The sequence below is a fragment of the Ctenopharyngodon idella genome, chromosome 24 (assembly GCF_019924925.1).
Source record: "Ctenopharyngodon idella isolate HZGC_01 chromosome 24, HZGC01, whole genome shotgun sequence".
Classification (NCBI taxonomy): domain Eukaryota; kingdom Metazoa; phylum Chordata; class Actinopteri; order Cypriniformes; family Xenocyprididae; genus Ctenopharyngodon; species Ctenopharyngodon idella.
This window is the reverse complement of record NC_067243.1, coordinates 26,421,925-26,442,309: the sequence shown is the minus strand read 5'-3', so window position 1 is coordinate 26,442,309 and position 20,385 is coordinate 26,421,925. Positions and strand designations below refer to the sequence as shown.

The following is a 20,385-nucleotide window of genomic DNA, read 5'->3' as shown; positions in this document are numbered from 1 at the left end:
TAATAAAGTCTGCCGCTGGATCAAGAAATGCAATTTGAATCTCTGTTACACAAGGAAAAACCTGTTCTATGCAGAGATGCTGCATCTTCTGGGTCGGGGTCATCTTAGATTGTCCAAAAGACAGTGGAAATGTGTGCTGTAGTTGGAAATCCAGTTCTCAGTCCCAAAGACAAAACCATCCAGACTTTCATCAGCAACAGGCGCAAAAACAAACATCTTTCATGGTATGGAGGTGCATCAGTGATGAATCAATGAGGAGCTGAGGGAGGGACAATAGGAGTGAACTGAGGTAGGGAGGTGCGGTTTCAGTGGCGGTCCTGAAAGTCGGCATCGAAGCCTTCAGTTTAAATCTGGCAGCAACTGGGAGTCAGTGGAGTGAGAACAGGTTAATGTACTTGACAATAAACTTGAGAGAAATCTTAGCTTATGTATTTTCACAAGTTCATTAACAAATAAAAGAGAGTTAAACAGCAAAATCCAAGTCTTCTGAAGAGACAAAGCTTTATATGATAAACTGAGCAACACACATACTGTAATAAACATGGAAGTTCAAATGTATGTGCATGTGTGACATATGAGAACAACACGGGTGAGTAGGCCTAAATGAAGACAGAATTTAAATTTTTGGATTAACTAACTCTTTAACATGTTAGCGTTCCACTGTACCGCCCACGGTACACATACCTTTCAAAGGAGACCAAAACCATGCATATACACCAAATGGTTCAAGAATAGCATGCACATTTTACAGGAATGCTAAGGGGTTAAATTTAGGGAATAGCCATTTTACTGTGTGAGAAAAAAGGTTGACAGAGCTTCAGTGGCAGTACATTAAACTACTTTATGGGCCATTCTACAGAACTGGTTCAAAGTCAGAGCTGGAAACGTCTTAAAAAAAATGTATTTTTCCACAAATTTTGTATGTATGCAAATTGTATCATAGCCAAGGTACACATTTCTAGTAATTGTACAGTTCATCCTCTCCCCAAATTTGTCACTACCGAAACACAATAATAAATAATTTAATAAGAAGGGTTACATTGACCTATTATGATTTTGTTTGCATCTACCTTGTAAATATATTTTTTGCTTTTTTTTTTTTTTTGCTTTTTTTTTTTAAGTTTTCACAGGTAAATCAATAACAATTACAATTTTAACAATATTGAGATTTGTTGTATTTTGAAACCAATCTTTCTTTGTAAAAGGCAGAAAGTTTATCATACTGATTTCAAAGTTAAGGATTCATTAGTTTGAATATACATTGAACCAAACACTATAATAACATCTTAGTTGATAATTCTTTAAAGTCGATACTTTATTTTTGACAAAACATCCAATGTTTTTGGTAGTGACAGTAATCACATTACAACCACCACATCACATTAAAGAATTTTAACTCAGAATTTTAACTGATTTTAACTCAGAATTTTAACTGATTTACATAACTGTAAAAAAAATTTAAAATTTTGTTTATTTCCCCCAAATAAACGATAATGTGTTCTCTTTTGTCACTACCAAAACAATGGTGTCAATACCGAAACAGTCAAAAAACAAAACATGTGGTGAAGTTTCGGTTGTGACAATTTTACATACTTTTGAGCCTATAGCTCAAAAATGATAATCAGCACACGGTTAGCTAGCACAGTTCTGAACAGTTACACACACACACAAAATAAATGTTATCGAATAAACCCCAAAAAACAATGATGTTGTTTTTTTGGGTTGTGACTGTTTCTGTAGTGACAATTTTAGATGCTTTTGAGCTCAAAGATGATAATCAGCACATGGTTACCTAGCACAGTTATACACACATAAAAACTAAATTTGATCAAATAACCCCCCAAAAACAACAATGGTTTCTGTAGTGACAATTTTAGATACTTTTGAGCCTAGCTCAAAAAAGATAACCAGTACATGGTTAGCTAGCACAGTTCTGAACTGTTGTACACACATAAAATTTAAATTTTATGGAAAAACACCCAAAACAGTTAATTGCAGAAAAAAAGGTGTTTGGTAGTGGCATTCCTTAAAGTTACACACAGATTTTTCAAACACATTTAACTCAAAATGATGGTACCTATCTACTATGAAAGAGAGGCTATGAGAGGGAGGGACACAAAATGTAGAAGTGTGGTTAAAATCAGTCTCAGCCAATGGACTAAAACATACACTGTTTCAGTAGTGACATGAAAATGCAGGTGTGACGAGTCAGAAGTGTATTGATCCATTTGCAGTTTATTCAATAAATCAGACAATACAGATGACATAAACCAGGAAACAGGCAGAGGGTTGTGGCAGGCGGCAGACAGCATAAACAGTAACAGGCAAAGGGTCGAGGCAGGCAGGGGTAAACAATGAACGGGCAGAGGTCGGGACAGGCAGCAATCACAATCCAAAGTATAGTCCAAGTCAGCAACAAAACAACAATCATGAATAAACGCTCAGAAATGACAACCGTGGCTAATCAAGACATCGCAAAGGACTGAGTGTGAGTGAGAGCTTTATAGTGAGTGTGCGTGGAGATGATTGGTGGCAGGTGCAAGACTAATCAGTCCCAGGTATGTGGGTGTATGGGAAATTAAGTCCAATGTAAACTAATACTCCGGTGACGTCTCCCTCTGGCGGTTCGGGAGATCTGGTGCAGTTGACTCAATCGTGACAGCGGGACACACTTTTTTACATGAAGTTTCATGATTTTTTTTTTTTTTTTTTTTTTAACTTCACATTTAAAAATAAAAATAAAACATAAAAAATATATATATTTAAAAACAACAATGGAAAAAAAAATAGCAAAAATGATTTCAATATGATTTTCACAAGTTGAATTTTAGGGGTTAGGGTTTTGGACAGCCACCTCCCAATTGAAAGTACCCAATAAATGATGATTTTATATATATTAAGCTTACTGATATTTTAAATATTATTGTGGGATTTTGACCCATGAAATTATAGCCAAAACACCAACACTGCGCTAGGAAGTGAGATTTTTATTTATTGATTTATTCATCTTTTTTTTTTTGCTGCATTTTCAAAATCAACTGTAAGTTTTTAAGTATTTAAATAAAATCTATTATTAAAAGTTATTATTAACAAAAACAACTCACTCCTGTGGTGCTGTTGCGATTCTTGAGTCTGGGGATTGAATTGTTGAGTGTGCCTGAAGTTAGATGACTGAACTTTGGCAGGCCATGAGACTGAGCTGGAGACATGACCAGGATGCATGGATCACCTACAGCAGGGTTTCCCAAACACATTCCTGGAGCCTCCCCAACACTACACATTTTGCATGTCTCCTCTGACACACCCATTTCAGGTCTTGGAGTCTCAACTAATGAACTGATGATCTGAATCAGGTGTGTTTGACTAAGGAGACATGGAAAACATGCAGTGTTGGGGAGGCTCCAGGAATGTGTTTGGGAACCCCTGCCCTACAGCAAGAAGATACACTGTTAACACTTTCTGCAAAGAAAAATGCAAGAAGTGCTTGTCGGTGCAAAAACCCACTACCCCACAAGGATTGTGTGTGGTTGTCAGCCCGTTACAAATATGTTCTGAGGGGTTTTAAAGCATTGCTATGTGGATTTTCGTTGGTTGCTTACTATGCCAGGTCAACGGAGCTCAGCCTGAAGTCTTTATGGCCATATAACTTTGGGGAGTGACAACCAGGAATTGTGATTTTTGGAGGTGGGAGAACAAAATCTAATATGTGGTATAAATCATGCTTTCGCTCTAATGTTCTCGGGTTGAAATCCCATCAACGGATGTAACTTTTAATAAACCAAGTAAACCATGCCAAAATGTTAAGCCATGTAGAGTTATGGTGTGTTCAGTTCGGTTCTCTTGCTTCTTTTGGTCCAGACCAAAAAATAAAATGATTTTGACATTTAGTTGTGTTTCACTTAGCGTTCACACTGTCATTTTAAACAACAAACCTAAAGATACAAAACAAACAAACAAAAAAATAAAACAGTAAAATAAAAAAACTTAAAACTTAAAAATAAACAGTTCTTATGACATTTTTGCGACGGAACTTGCTGAACATCCAAAACAGTGCTGTGTTCTGGGCTAAATGCGCATATATGATGGTATTTTTTTACCAGCTGCGACGATTTTATAAAATGTGTAAAGGAGTCAAAACAGCAGCTGGAATTACACACAAACAAAGATCTGCTGCAAGGAGACAGTATTTCCGATGCCTGTATACTGAACTGTAATAAACAACATCACAACTATGATGAGAAGAACCAGGTATGCTTGAGCATTCTGCATTTTAGGGTCACATCTTGTGACATCATGTCCTGTTTTTGGTTTGTTTAGATGTCTTTGGTGTGGTTCAACTGAAATATGAACACAGCATAGACCAGAGTCAATTTCATTTAACTTCAAAAGGCTATGATTTTATTAAACATGAACATTGTTCATTGAAAGTCAAAACACAAAAGTCAATAAGTCATTAGTCATTATTAGACTTATGATCTTATACTGTTTATGAATTATGGCAATGTTTCCTTCATGGTTTTAATATTGTAATATGGTTTAGATGGTTGTAAAAGTGCATATTTTGCCTCCCTAATCTTTCTGAATGAGCAGCTGGAAGTAGAGAAGCAGAGCTATTTCAAAATAAGAGTCCCAGTGAATTTCAGGCTTGTTTATAATTAAAATGAAAAGAATTAAACCTTTTCTGGACATTACTGTAGTATATTTACACAAACCGTAACTGGCATTTCACTCAAGGTAAACGTGCGGCCGCCCGTCACAGGTTGGAAAGACTAAGAACATTATTTAAAGTCATCATGAAATAAAAATTGACCCTATTTACTTTGTTAGCATATAATACTAATCTTGTGGTGAACAATTAATACTTGCAAGTTAATACAAAGAAAAAAAAAAAAAAGTTTGCCATGATAATCAAAATCTGAAAAGTTACTTCCGGTTTGGAATGGCGTCAGTTTGACGGCTTGGTTTGAAAACGCTTAAACCACTCCCCTCCAACCGTTAGTCTGCTATGAGCGAGAGATGGAGAGGAGGAGCGCTAAAGTTAAAACCCACCCTCTATTGAATATTCTGTTTCACTTGGAAAAATGTCACAACACTGGAGAAAAGTAGTTTGCAACTTCAGGTTCACGGGGACTTTAAAGGGGTGGTTGATTATGATTTGACTTTTTTAACTTTAGTTAGTGTGTAATGTTGCTGTTTGAGCATAAATAACATCTGCAAAGTCACAACGCTCAAAGTTCAGTGCAAAGGGAGATATACAAAGAAGTTTAAAGACTAAAACTGATGAGAAGATTAATGTTTATGTTTTAACATCTTAATTATATTTTTATAGAAATCATATATTTTTGAGTGAAGATTGAAAATGAAGATGTTTTTCTTGCCCATAATCAATCATTGAATCAAGTTATATTGTAATCAGTTATTGTTTTATGTTTTTATGATTTTATGACAAAACACAATTCTTTTATGGCAAATGTACACTGTTTCTCTCATGAAGAGTCTTTTAGGGTTACATTGCTGACCAGAGTGTTTTCCTAAAGCTGTACTCACACATGCACACATTGTCTAAAAGTTTCCATTTTTCATATGTAAATACAAGGGTGATAAAGTGCAGATTCGCTTTAATAGCTCTTGTGGTTTACTAGTGTTGGCTATGCCCAAAAGAGGAACTTGCTGATGTCTAGTTTTAGGGTACCTTTTCTCGATCTGACACCTTTCTCGATCTCTCGATCTGACACCTTCTCAATTTATTGCTCTTTGCATTTTATACCAACGAGATCTCGTCAAACTTTAGTCTTCGTAGGCAAGAGCATTTCACTCAGACTCATAGATTTATACTTAGATTTTTGATTAACATATTTAGATTGGGTTAAGATTTTACTAAGCTTTTATTAAGATTTTTACTAACATTTTTATTTGATATTATTTGTATTTTGGACTTCAATATTTCAGAGAATTTGATTTATAATTGTTTGTATTATTCTGTCATGATAATTTTCATTTATTAAGTTTACATGTACTTTTTATATTGCAACATAAATCTAGCAATTTTTCTCATATTTCATATTTCACTATAATTCAATAGCAGCGTTGTCTACAACAGTCGTGACCGTTGTCGTTTCACACCGCACCGCAACAGCTTGAATCAGTCTACATACTGGACGCATCAAAGCGAACTTTACAAATCCATTAGTTCTGCTGTTGGAAGCTTCACAACCGTGTGGATTACCTCAGGTATACAGGGCATCCGTTTACTGTCTCATCGCGCTGCATCGCATCCAGTATAGTTCACTGATTGTAATGGTTTCTTGCTTTTGACGCGTAGCGATGTGCTGCTCGCACCTTGCCGAAAACTTGTCTTAATTTATTTCCTTGTTTGAAAAGTCATGGATTTTTTTTAGTTTTGCTGCTGAAATCATAGACTAAAAAAACATGGACGTAGTGTCCGTGACGTCACCCGTAGATTTCTGAATAGCATTTTTGAAGCGCAAATGAGGCCGCTGCCATCTTAGCTCCACGTCACCGCACGTCACTCCCGGATAACTGAAAATGGCCATAGAGGCGGGACGTGGTTGGAACCGAGGTGACTGGTTGCTGAAACCACGCCCGCCGGCCTAGCTCGACGTGATCATGTTAGCAGGCAAAGGAGCTATCTATCTATCTATCTATCTATACTATCTAAAATATTAATAAAGATAACAAGTTATATCATTAGAAAGTTCTAAAGATTTACTGTCAATCTATGGTGTCTTTTTTACGATATAGATGCTCCAACACCAGTAATTAATCTGTGTCGAGTGTGGAAATAACATGAAAATTGTCCATTGCAAAACAAAAAAACAGTACTTTTTGTCCACAAAAGCGTTAAATCCATGAAATAGATATATTATCCATTGTTTGCATCACATTTCTTCTGAATGATCTGCTCTCCATCATCGTTCTTCAAGAAATGATGCAACCTGAGCAGCGTTTATGATGTAAAACTGTAAATGATAGTACATTAGACTCTCACAAACAAATTAATATTCTCCCGCCATTGTCATTGTAGTAAATCTCAGGAACAAAACTTTTAGCCAATGCCACGATCCAACAACGTGTGTTCTGTTTATCTTCCACATGCATGCACATGTACACAGACACACATCTGTCTCGAGTCTCGACCATTAACGCAGCAAACCATATTATTTTATAATTGTATAAAATAATTCAGAAAAAAGCACAAACACAGCAGAGATGCCAAATTCAGCGGCTGGAATTAGCTGAGGTAAAGTGACGGCTCACAGACAGCAGCGGCAATTGACCTGTCACTCAAATGACCACGCCCTTAATTATGCAGAACTTTAAGACTTGATATAATTTAAACGGATGAGTTATAAAAAAAAAATCACCCCCCTCAGAGTTGTGATGAAGGGCAAAATTAACAGTATAGGCCAAAACCACAATTTGTACCAACTGTAAACATGTTTTTTTTTTTCTGCTATAAAGTTTGCTATTTTAACATGGGACTCAATGAGATTCGGCTCTCTTTTGGAGCTTGTCCCTAGCGGCCAGTTGATGAATTGCAGTTTAATTCACTTCCGTATTGGCTTCATTAGAAACTGAAGGAGGTTGCCGCTTGGCTGAAATGGAAGCACTCACTCAAAACAAGGATGTTTGCTGCTTGTTCAATATTATATTTAAATTAGCATTAACTTAATTTTATTGTGTATAATCTACTTACTGGAGGTAAGGAGATTTCTAGTTCCCAGAATGCTTTGCATGGGATTTAACTGGAAGAGAAAATGTTGAATTTGTTCATCTTTATGTGTTTTAAGCAAGATAAATAAGAAGATTTATTATTGTTTAATGTTCTATTAAGGTGGGGTTTAGAAAGGTTTTTTTTTTTTCATGTTGGGAGTTTTGGGAGTTACCGTTGTGGTGACAAATGGAGCCTGACATTAGGATGTAGCACATCGCATCATATGAAATGCTTTAATGAATGAGCAGCTGTTCAGTGTTGTCAAGTGTGCGGTTTTCCCGCGCAATTGGGCTACTTTTACACTGTTGCCGCGAATTGAAGCGACCCCAAATAATATGATATTTAGCCCCAGGAATGAGAATTTTACCAGGAGAACCCTGCCAAAAACATGGACACGGAGCGCAGTGGGAGAAGGGAGAAACCCTTTGAGTTTGAATTTGAGTTGTTTTTACAAGGAAAACTGAGTTGAAATTACTTAAGTGTGCATGTTGAAGACATGTAAAGGCTATTTGGTCAAACACAAATTAGATGAGTTCAAAATACTTAGAAGTCTGATGCAAATAGTTGCCTCAATTTTATTTAATTTATTATTATTTATTTATTTATTTATTTATTTATTTATTTTTATTTTTGAGTCAAAACCAAGGCAATATTTTTTACAATGTACATAAACCTGCCCTGAGAACACACAACAAAGGGACTGAAACAAGCATTATAAGGGTAATTTTGGCAAAATTAAATAAAATGTTAAAATATTCTACACAATTATTCGCACTAGTTTTAATGTTTAACTAGGAAGTTTGTTTTGAAATGCTTTTATTTTGTACAAAATGGTACAAAGTCTCACTTGTGGTGTTCCAGGTCAAAAATAACCGGCATACTCAAAATTGCTTGTAAACCTCTCAGTATGCTATATTATTACCAATATTTGTCAACTTGATTTCTTTCAGTTAGCACAGGTTTTATATTTCTTTGGATCTGAATGATTGTAAGCCTCTTTTCACAGAGATTAACTTCATCCTATTCTGAACTGTCTGCACCCAATATCTATTCATCCTTCCAATATTACCACACATGGTAAGTTTTAGTCCACTGCGATAACATTAACACAACCAGAGGGTTAAGTACTATTTAAAAAGCATCATAGCTGCTCCAGTACAGTGACAGCTGTGTAATATTCAGAGTTCTTCTTATTGTCCTTCAGTCGTAGATGCTGCAGTCATCATCATCTGACAGGTCAGCTGGAAGATACTTTATTAAAAATAACATATTCAGACAGCTGCAGGGCTTTAGTCCGTATAAGCTGACAATGAGAAATCCAAAAATTGAAAGAATTATTATCAGACTTGTAAAAACACCCTACTGGCAAGTGAATTTCGCTAAAATGATTTTATTAGCGGAGACTAGTAAAATGAATCAGAAATCGACTAAACCCAAATGCTCCTGTCTACAGTAACGCTGCTTTCACGCGGAACGTCAACACTTGACAGAGGGCGTGTCTGAAGCTTGTGTTGACGCAACCGTTATAGCGATAACAGCCAATCAACTTACTTTCCGGTGTTGCATGAATGCAAGTGGCTAGCGACTGCTGTAGAGTGTTTGCATGGCGATCTGATTGGCTGACGCCTGCGTTGGCGCTTGAAAAGTTGAGAAATCTTCAACTTCTGCCACTTGCATCGCGACGCGATGGAACCTACAATTCAGTTCGGCAACGCATGATGTCACCAATTCAGAGTAAAGGAGAAGCATTAACGCCGACGCCCCGTGTGAATGCGGCGTTATGAACATTACATTCTCATGATGTAGAAACAGTTACTAATGGGCTCAAGTTTTGAAGTGCTTTAACAGTGGGAAAAGTACACGATTTGGAACTAAAATTGAGATTTCACATGAGTGTTGAATAATTTGTCCATCATCAATTTTTTTTTTTTTTTTTTTCTTCATCCCAAATCCCTATAACTTACCTGGGTGATCTTTCTTTTTCCCAAATATAACGCAAGGAAATGAGTTTAACTAGACATAATGGGTTAGTTCACCCCAAAAAATGAAAATAATGTCACTTATTACTCACCCTCATGTCGTTCTACACTCATAAAACCTTTGTTCATCTTCGGAACACAAATTAAGATATTTTTGATGAAATCCAATGGCTCAGTGAGGCCTGCATAGACAGCTATGGTATTTCCTCTCTCAAGATCCATAAAGGTACTAAAAACACATTTAAATCAGTTCATGTGAGTACAGTTGTTCAACCTTAATATTATAAAGCGAAGAGAATATTTTTTGTGCGCCAAAAAGACTTTTTAACAATATCTAGTGATGGCCGATTTCAAAACACTGCTTCGGAGCATTACAAATCTTTTGTCTCGGATCAGTGATTCGGATTGCGTATCAAACCGCCAAACTACTGAAATCACGTGACTTTGGCGCTCCGAACCACTGACTCGATTCGTAAAGCTCTGAAGCTTCATGAAGCAGTGTTTTGAAATCGCCCATCGCTAGGTATTTTTGAATTTTTTTTTTTTTTTTTTTTTTTTTTTTGTGCACCCCCCCAAAAAAAAAAAAAAAAAAAAAAAAAAAAAAAAAAAAAAAAAAGGACTTCAACCCACCTCTCGTCGCTTTATAATATTAAGGTTGATAAGTTAGATTTTTAGAGAGAAAGTACCAATGCGGTCTACGCAGGCCTCTCTGAGCCATCGGATTTCGTCAAAAATATCTTAATTTGTGTTCCGAAGATGAACAAAGGTCTTACGGGTGTAGAACGATATGAGGGTGAGTAATAAGTGACATTTTCATTTTTGGGTTAACTAACGCTTTAAATTTCTTCATTCAATTACCTCAATAACCCAGCAATAATTAATCTTAAGTAAACTAAATAGCTTTTTTAAAACCACACTGCCATACTTTTTGGAAAACAGGTCGCTGAATAAACACGAAAACTAGCTTTGGATTAGACTCGGATCAAATTACGGTCATGGAAGTTTCTATACTTATTTACTTGGCAACTGATTCTACGGACAACAGAACCTCTTTAACGAGAAGATAGGTGGCTCTTAAAAGAGCCTTTGGGTCGCTGAGAGTCTCGGTTAAATCTCTACTTGGAACTGGTATATTTGGTCACTGCTTTGGTGCCCTCGGACACGGCGTGTTTGGCCAGCTCTCCGGGCAGCAGCAGACGCACGGCGGTCTGGATCTCTCTAGAAGTGATGGTGGAGCGCTTGTTGTAGTGAGCGAGACGAGACGACTCACCGGCGATGCGCTCGAAGATGTCGTTGACGAAAGAGTTCATGATGCCCATCGCCTTGGAAGAGATACCGGTGTCAGGATGAACCTGCTTCAGGACTTTGTAGACGTAGATAGCGTAACTCTCCTTCCTGGACCTCTTGCGCTTCTTTCCTCCCTTACCGGCGGTCTTCGTGACGGCCTTCTTGGAGCCCTTCTTAGGCGCGGACTTTGCTGGTTCAGGCATGATACTGCGTGATCTCAAACTGCACGAAGCAATGTGAACTCAAGAACAATATAGCGATATTTATTCACTGCCCTATGCTAATTTTCAAAGAGATACGGGAACTATCTGATTGCCTCTTTTAATAGGCCAAACCCATAAACTCGTATTTCATTGGACAACTCAAAGCATTACTAGCAGAATGAGAGCCAATCATATGCGCCGCCGCCAACCGCTCAATGTTTGAACTACACCCTGACTGTTTCCTTGGTTTCGTTTCCCGCTCTTTTTATTATTAGTTTGAGAAAACAAGCGGTTCTAGACAAATATCGTGAACCATCGTGTAATTAAAACACCATTATAGAGCCATTGAAGGAGTTTGGGAGGAAATAAAATAATGGTCAGACCACCTTTACAAACACTTTTTCCTACAAACGTCTTTGAAAACAACCTTTTGTCTAAAATAACATTTTTGTTTTCTGCATTTCCACTTCTGCTAACTTTGCTATTATTTTCACATTAATGCCCTTTTGTTCGTTTTGTAAAACACAGTATCTATTAAATTAATAAAGATTGTTTAATACAAAAACAAATGGTGTTCGTGCGCTATTTAAAGCAACATTAATATTTCGGGAATCATTGCTGTCAAAGAAGGGCCGACAAATGTTTTTGCATTAGTCTCGATGCATTGCTGTTAAACATTATTTACGAGTTTATTTAACTTTGGTGAAGTTCATGCTGGATTCAGAAAACAAGTCTTTTTATAGTGACACGTGCGGTCGACACGGTTAAAACGTCGGACTCTTTATGTGACAGAGTGGGTGGCTCTTAAAAGAGCCGTTGGGTTTGAGTAGTTTTTCTTGATTTTAGGTTTTTAACCTCCAAAGCCGTACAGGGTTCGTCCCTGTCGCTTCAGCGCGTACACAACATCCATGGCGGTCACGGTCTTTCTCTTGGCGTGCTCGGTGTAGGTGACGGCATCGCGGATCACGTTCTCCAGAAACACCTTCAACACTCCGCGGGTCTCCTCGTAGATCAGACCGGAGATACGCTTAACACCGCCACGGCGAGCGAGACGACGGATGGCGGGTTTGGTGATTCCCTGGATGTTATCGCGCAAAACCTTACGGTGACGCTTGGCGCCTCCTTTTCCGAGCCCTTTACCGCCTTTGCCTCTTCCTGACATAGCTGCAACTAACAAGATTTCTTTACACTGGACGTTTGAATGCCAGTAGGATGTGCAAGAAGAGCTTTTACAATCGCTTACAGGACCTTGTTGAAACATGCAAAGGCGGTGCTATACAACGTCATACGGTACCCGTCTTTCCATGTTTGAGGATGCTGCAGATCTGGAGCAGGCAGATTCTCAGATACACGAACCAGCGGTTTTGTTCTTCTGTTGTTCCTGATGCAGACAATAGAGGAGGAGGATATAAGGCGAAAAACATCATTAAATCGACGCTCGAAACTTACACATTAGTCCCGTCTATAGACGATGATTTATTGAGTTTTTTATTTTTATAAATTAATATAAACGTTACATTAAGACATCAGATAGTATAATGAGCTGCACTAAGGATTAAATATCTGTAGATAATTCACTGTTGGTCTTCATGCATAGCCTACATAGACAATTGAGTTGCATTTGACTGTGTTTTTGTGAAATGAAAAATTACTAATACAGATTACAGATAATTGGATCAGATGGACAATGTAATGATATATGATCTACTGTAGCCTAGTTATATTCTCAGTAGTTTTTCATATATACAGCAGACGTGTGATATATATGTTGTTGTGAATTTATATGTAAAGTTATATTCAGGTATTACCCATATGGACCCTTGATGAATTATCTGCTGTGGTATTCACTATTGGTTGACATACAGCTACAGAACAGTAGTGTCCTACATAGCGTTTCATGAAGACAAACACAATTCTCCCATTTCTAAAATTCCAAGGGCGGTTTAGCCGTCTGAGCAGAAAAAGACAACTAAATGGGCCATTCTACAGAGTTGGTGCAAACTGCTGTCCCACAACCAAAAACACATTTAAAAAGCAATTAAATATTTAAATTTTAGATATTTACTAAGATATTTAAAATATCTGTAAGCTTAATATAAAATCATAATTTATTGGGTACTTTCAATTGGGAGGTGGCTGTCCTGAAGCCTAACCCCTAAAAAAAAAAAAAAAAATACATATGTATATTAAAAAGTGAAGTTCAAAAAAAAATTATTTTATATTTTCTTTGTATCATGAAACTTTATGTAATAAAAAAATAATAATTGTCCCGCAATTATTTTTTTTTATTACATAAAGTTTCAGTGAATGTTTTAGACCATAGGCTGAGATTGATTTTAACCACACCCCTACATTTCAAGAAATATCAAGAAGTGTTTTCTCATAGCCTCTCTTTCATAGTAGATATCTACCATCATTTTGAGTTAAATGTGTTCAAAAGTCTGAAAATCTGTGTGTAACTTTAAGGAACGTCACTACCAAACATCTTTTTTTTTTTGCAATTAAAGGATTAGTTCACTTTAAAATAAAAATTAGCCCAAGCTTTACTCACCCTCAAGCCATCCTAGGTGTATATGACTTTCTTCTTTCTGATGAACACAATCAGAGTTATATTAATAAATATCCTGACGCATCTAAGCTTTATAATGGCAGTGAACGGGACCAACGAGTATGAGCTGAAGAAAGTGCATCCATCCACATTCATCCATCATAAACCTACTCCACACGGCCCCAGGGGGGTTAATAAAGGCCTTCTGAAGCAAAGCGATGCGTTTTGTGTAAGAAAAAATCCATATTTAACAAGTTATAAAGTAAAATATCTAGCTTCTGCCAGACCACCTTCTGTATTCAACTTATGAAGAAAGTGTAACGCCTCTCCAAGTTCAAAACGTTTATCTTCATTTATATAGCGCTTTTCGCAATACATATTGTTTCAAAGCAGCTTCACAGTGACAATAGGAAAATTATTATCGAGCTAAAATTGGTTTTTGATTGAATCACTTCCGTTGTAAAAATTGTTAATTATTACTTTAGGGGCCACTTAAATGACACCTTTCCTACTGAAAACCGAATACCTTTAACGCATTCTTGCCGTTCATTTACATGTTTAGTCTATAGGTTTACGTGTTTGAGTGTGTATGTGCGCAGAAGCTTGGTCTTTTTTTTTTTTCTTTTTTTTTTAAAAGTGATATTTGCCAAATTACTTGTCTGGTCCGCATATGCATTTATGCTACGTCCTACACTTTCAACTTACGAAAAAGAGAAAAGGAAAATAGGAAAAAAGTGAGCAAGATAAGGTTAAATGATGAATTTTAAAAAGGCACTGTTTCATTGGTTTAATTCGGCATTTGCAAGTGCTTCGAAAACGCTCAGCCAATGTAACAACGGTATCAGTGCCATGCATGGTATTGTTATTGTGGACACTTCAAAATACTTGAATAATTCTAGATACCTTATTATCCGCATTGTTTAGATTTTTAGAACACATGTTAGCTTCTTTTCCATCGACCAGTTAAATTAAACAATAATGCGTATTTGCTGCATGAAAATTTGGTCTGGTTTACGCATTGATCTGAACAAAAGCAGTGGACAGGCTGAATAAAAATGCAGATTCACTCTCTGACAGGAGGTGGAGCTTATGGAACAGCAGAAATACAGCGGTTACCATGGTTACTCCTGTACACAAAGCAGCACTGCGCATATGCAACTTTCTGTTTGTGATACCTGCCATATATATATATATATATATATATATGTATGTATATGCCTCATTCCACCACTCCAGACACGGGTGTCGTCACTCACAGTAAGAATGATGGCACAACATTGCGCAGCTTCTGGTTGTGAAACCGCCGAGATTGGGATGGGATAACCTTTCACATGTGAGGATGTGTTGGTTTATGTTTTTATATGTATTAACTCAATATTATGTTTTACTATACTTTTAAGGTTTTTATTTGTACTATAGGAACTTTTTAATGTCATGTCAGCTGACGCCTTTGTCTTGTTGTATTGTTTAGTTTAGTGAAATCATCTGCTAATGTCTACTTCATAAACAGAAAGATATTTATACATGTATCTATACGGTTGCAAACGCTGTCAACTTGCTCTCCAATATGGACCGCTCCAATATGGCGGATGACTTACACATAGTGGCCCATTGAAACGCCCGCCAATGAGGCATCTATGTATACATCATATCTATGCCTGCTAGTAACGGACAAGGAAAAAAGGTAACCAGCATTTACATTTTTCAAACAGCCATTCAGATTTTTTTATAAACAACTCCAAATATTTAAATACTTAAATACTTTTCAAACATGTGTTTACACTTTTTTTTTTTCTTTTTTTGCATTTTAATCTGAACTAAAACATGCCAGCCCAGAAAAGTGTTTATTCTCTATTATTATTCTCTATTATTATTATTATTATTATTATTACTAATATTATTATTAGCAATATACTATTCTCTATTGTAATTTTCATAACCCACTGGCAGATGTTTTTGCTCTATTAAAGCATTAATTCACTAAGTTTTGATCTGAAAGCAATCGTTAAACTCTATTAAAGTGTCCATAATTAAAGATATCTTCATATTTATATCTTGAAAGATAAATATATTGACTAAGACAATTTGGTCAAACTTTACATTTACAATAAGGTGTCAGTGTAGGATGTGTACGTTGGAATGGGATCCAAACTCGTAAGACTTTCGTTCATCTTAGGAACACCCATGAAGATCTTTTTGATGAAATCTGAGAGCTTTCTGTCCCTCCATAGACAGCTACGCAACTATGACTTTGATGCTTCAAAAAGTTCATAAAGAGATCGCAAAACTAATCCATATGAATTGAGTGGTTTAGTCAAAATTTTCTGAAGAGACTCAATTGCTCTATATGATGAACATTGAATTTAGGCTTATATTTATTTGAATGAAAGCTGTTAAGGTGCAGTTTTTAAACTATGTGACAATGTCCACAATAAAGTAATTTACTGTTCTCATTTGCTTCATACATGAGTATGGGTGTGTACTATGAATGATAAATGAATAAAGTGCATAAGATGCATAAAATACAAGTGATTAAGTTGGGTGTGGCTATGGCAGAGTTACGTCATCTTATGGAAAGATAAACTATTGTTTCTCTGAAACTAATAAGGTGAAGAATCTTATTATACACCAAACAAATAAATGAAACATTATTTGTTATTAACTATCATCAGCTATCTTACCTATAATGTAAATTAGAAAATCATATCTTGACAATATACAGCAATTCCAAGGTCTCTGGAAAGAGGTTTGGCAAAGTGATATTTACATTCCACGTACTTGAGTGAGCAGTCTGATGGCAGTGACGTCTTCCACTGGTTGCTGCATAACAATGAAGTGGGGAAAAGAGCTGAAATCTGTTTCAACAGCCTTGAACACAAAGCTCTGTGGGATGCTGATCTCCTGGAGCACCAAAGGGTCCTAAAATTTGGAACACGCAGATGAGGCCCTGAAGTAGGTGCAGAAGGTCTTTAACAATCTGGAACATGCAAAGGAACCTTGAAGAGAAGGTTTGCTCTCCTGAGATTAACCTTGTTGCAGATGTGTGTCTTCTGCCTCTCTCAAGATGGGAAAAGATTGAACTGTCATGCATTCATGTACATTAACAGCTGAATTTGTGTAAGATGTTGCATTACAGATAGCTGTCACTGAGAATACTTATTTCTCTGAATAAGTATGAAATGGATGTGTGTAGTTTTCATCAGTTTTAAGGTTTCCAAACATAGTTATGAATGGATTTGGATGAATAACTGTGGCCTCTCTTTGTTTCACCCACTGATGCTGAGGTCCTGAGGAATTTGTATGGCGGTCACAGGCCAAAACCTTAGGAGTTAGTCTGTAAATAGGTGAATGGCAGAAACTGCATGTGAACCAATGAGAAGTCCTGTCCTTCCCGAGCTTGGTACTAAAAGGTCTTCTTCTTGCCCTCTAAGAGGTGTCTGGATGTTGTCCTAGCATCTCTATCTCATGGCGTTAGACAGTTTGTTTGTGTTAGTCCACCAAGATCCAATCAAAATTAATCAAACCTTTGTCCGCTGTTACAGACAGAGAGGGGCCTGTCCATAAACTGGGCCCTGAAATGTGTTGTTCACCACACCAGGCAACCTTCTTCCATTGCTCCATTGTCCAGTTTTAAAGCTCACATGACCATTGTCGGCACTTTGTGGTGGACAGGGGTCATCATGGGCACCCTGACCGCTCTGTGGCTATGTAGCCCTATATATGTAGCAAACTGCGATGCACTGTATGTCCTGACACCTTTCTATCATGAGCAGCATTACGTTTTTTTTAGCAGTTTGAGCTACAGTAGCTCTTCTGTTTGATTGGACCAGAGAGAATAGCCTTCACTCCCCATGTGAAGGCTATATTTCATTGCAGCGTTTCCGTGTTTATGTCCGAACGGCGACTCAATACTAGCCGGCTCCTGCGTCAGCAACACACGCATGCATCATGTTGCTCACGTGAACAGGCGTCGGCCAATACTGAGCCGTCATTCTGACGTAGAACCTGGAAGCTCTGCAACGAACATAGCGTACGAGTCTGACAGGGGAGAAACAAATTTGTTTAATAAAGTCATTATTGTTTTGTTTTTGCGCACAAAGAGCAGTCTCGTCACTTCATAACATTTTTTTTCCCAAACTTAATATTGCTTAAGAGTATTAGGCCTATATTTGTATTATTTCTGAATTATAATCTATCAAATAAACTCTGAGACATTCTTTCAAACACAGACTAGACATGAACACATTCAAACATCATCACTGTAGGTTTACTGTAATCTACTGAAAAGATTAAAAACTTTAACTTCCTTCTAAATAATGAACACCACCATGGTGAGCTACTCGAGGTCACCATCAGCTTCTAAACTTCTTCATCCCCACTGGTTCCATCTAGCTTCCTGGCTCCACCTCGTCCTCCTGATTCGCCAGCTCCCCTCTGCCCTTTGACTCCACTGGAGATGGCCACGGATTTCTGTTCAGCCCATCCAACTGTGGTCAAACGACCCAAGATCCCAGCCCAGGCCTTAAAGGAACACTCCACTTTTTTTGAAAATATGCTAATTTTCCAACTCCCCTAGAGTTAAACAGTTGAGTTTTACCGTTTTCGAATCCATTCAGCCGATCTCCGGGTCTGGCGGTACCACTTTTAGCATAGCTTAGCATAGTTCATTGAATCTGATTAGACCGTTAGCATCTCGTTAAAAAATGACCAAAGAGTTTTGATATTTTTCCTATTTAAAACTTGACTCTTCTGTAGTTACATCGTGTACTAAGACCGACGGAAAATGAAAAGTTGCGATTTTCTAGGCCAATATGACTAGGAACTATACTCTCATTCCGGCGTAATGATCAAGGAACTTTGCTGTCGTACCATGGCTGCAGCAGGCGCAATGATATTACGCAGCGTCTCTCACAAATGTCTCCATGGTTGCAAGGCACGCTCCCTGTGCAAACAGGGGGTCACAGGCGCTGCGTAATATCAAACTATTTGGTCATTTTTTTAAGGAGATGCTAACGGTCTAATCAGATTCAATGAACTATGCTAAGCTATGCTAAAAGTGGTACCGCCAGACCCGGAGATCGGCTGAATGGATTCGAAAACGGTAAAACTCAACTGTTTAACTGTAGGGGAGTTGGAAAATGAGCCTATTTTCAAAAAAAAGTGGAGTGTTCCTTTAAAGGGTTAGTTCACTCAAAAATAAAGATAATGTCATTAATTACTCACCCTCATGTCGTTCTACAACCATAAGACCAAGTTTTCTTTTACAGATAAATGATCTAACATAAACAAAACATAACATAAACTTGGCTTGCCATGGTGTGGTGTGGCAAACACATGAACAAAACATGAAACTCACCAACAATTTGGTTTTTACTTGATCTCTGGCGTTTTAATGAGACATTTGTATAATTAAAAGGAATAAAACTGAAAGTGAAAGTGACATGACATGACATGTAGACAAGTATGGTGTCACATTCTAGGAATTTGTGTGCACACACACAACAGTGAGTATTGAACTGACATACACACATACCGTGAACACACACCGAGCAGTGGGCAGCCATTTAGTTAATAGTCTCTTATTGGCCTGTTTAGATGAGCCATCTATAGAACAAACAAAACAAGCCCTGAAAATTGATAAAATGATAAAATGAACACATATTATACAGACACTTATTTAATGACATTAGTTGATTACATTTTATTACATGATTGCATTTGATGGATTATACTTTCAATAAAACATTTGCAATTGGTTTGTAAAAGCTGTTTTTATGCATGTTTCTCCATTTAAACCAGGGGTGTCAAACATACCACAAAGGTGTCCAATCCGGCCCGGGGGATGATTTGAACTATATATATATTTAAAAAAAAAAAAAAAGAGAGAGAGAGATGCACTGATCCACTGGTCATAAATCCAAACGTTTTTTAGTTATTTTGGTCAATCTTTATTCCGGGCTTGCAAACAAAATGCTTTGTAATAATTTCCCAAAATTTCATTTGTGGAAATATCTATTAAGTCCGTAAACAGGACGTTAATACAGGCACAAGCTGAATACGAACACAAAGAGGAGAACAGACGCGCCAGCAGAGCAAATACTCTACCACGCACAAGCTCACTGTTCGCGAAAAATAGGAAGAATCATATAAATATTAAATTGGGGTTGATATGTATCTCTAAAGGGAACTGTCTTCAGAAAAGTTTTGATGGCTTTTCCTCTTATCTCAGTATAAAGTAGCCTATTTATCGACGCAATGCTGCTTTGTGTATAGCGGTAACCATGGAAACGCTGTATCACTGCTGTTCCACAAGCGCCACCTACTGTCAGAGAGTGAGTTTTCATTTTCATTCAGTCCGTCTGCTGATTGTGTTTTCTGCAAGCGTCTTATGTAGCATAATTTCACAAAACTAAAGTCAGACCATGCTGTTTTTGCTGTTAATCTTGAAATTATACAATAATTTAAATTAAAAACAACTGCTCATGCTCATGTGCATATCATCTTTGTTGGGATTGTGATAAACATGCAGTGTTTGCCTCAAATATCAAAGAGCTACACATATTTTGAACAAATAAACAACAAATAAATTTGCTTTAAAAAAAAAAAAAAAATCTGCAATCAGTATTAGAATCA

At 37.0% G+C, this 20,385-nt stretch overlaps 2 protein-coding genes across 2 annotated transcripts; both read right to left on the bottom strand.

The window, feature by feature from the left end:
- Positions 1-7,607: 7,607 nt before the first annotated feature.
- Positions 7,608-11,247, bottom strand: LOC127506884 (histone H2B). Its single transcript, XM_051883725.1, has one exon. It carries the CDS (start codon positions 11,202-11,204, stop codon positions 10,830-10,832), a length of 375 nt encoding a protein of 124 aa, XP_051739685.1. The 5' UTR covers positions 11,205-11,247; the 3' UTR covers positions 7,608-10,829.
- A 665-nt stretch (positions 11,248-11,912) lies between these two features.
- On the bottom strand, positions 11,913-12,388 carry LOC127506912 (histone H4). The gene has a single exon (XM_051883757.1). It carries the CDS (start codon positions 12,364-12,366, stop codon positions 12,055-12,057), a length of 312 nt encoding a protein of 103 aa, XP_051739717.1. The 5' UTR covers positions 12,367-12,388; the 3' UTR covers positions 11,913-12,054.
- Positions 12,389-20,385: the final 7,997 nt, after the last annotated feature.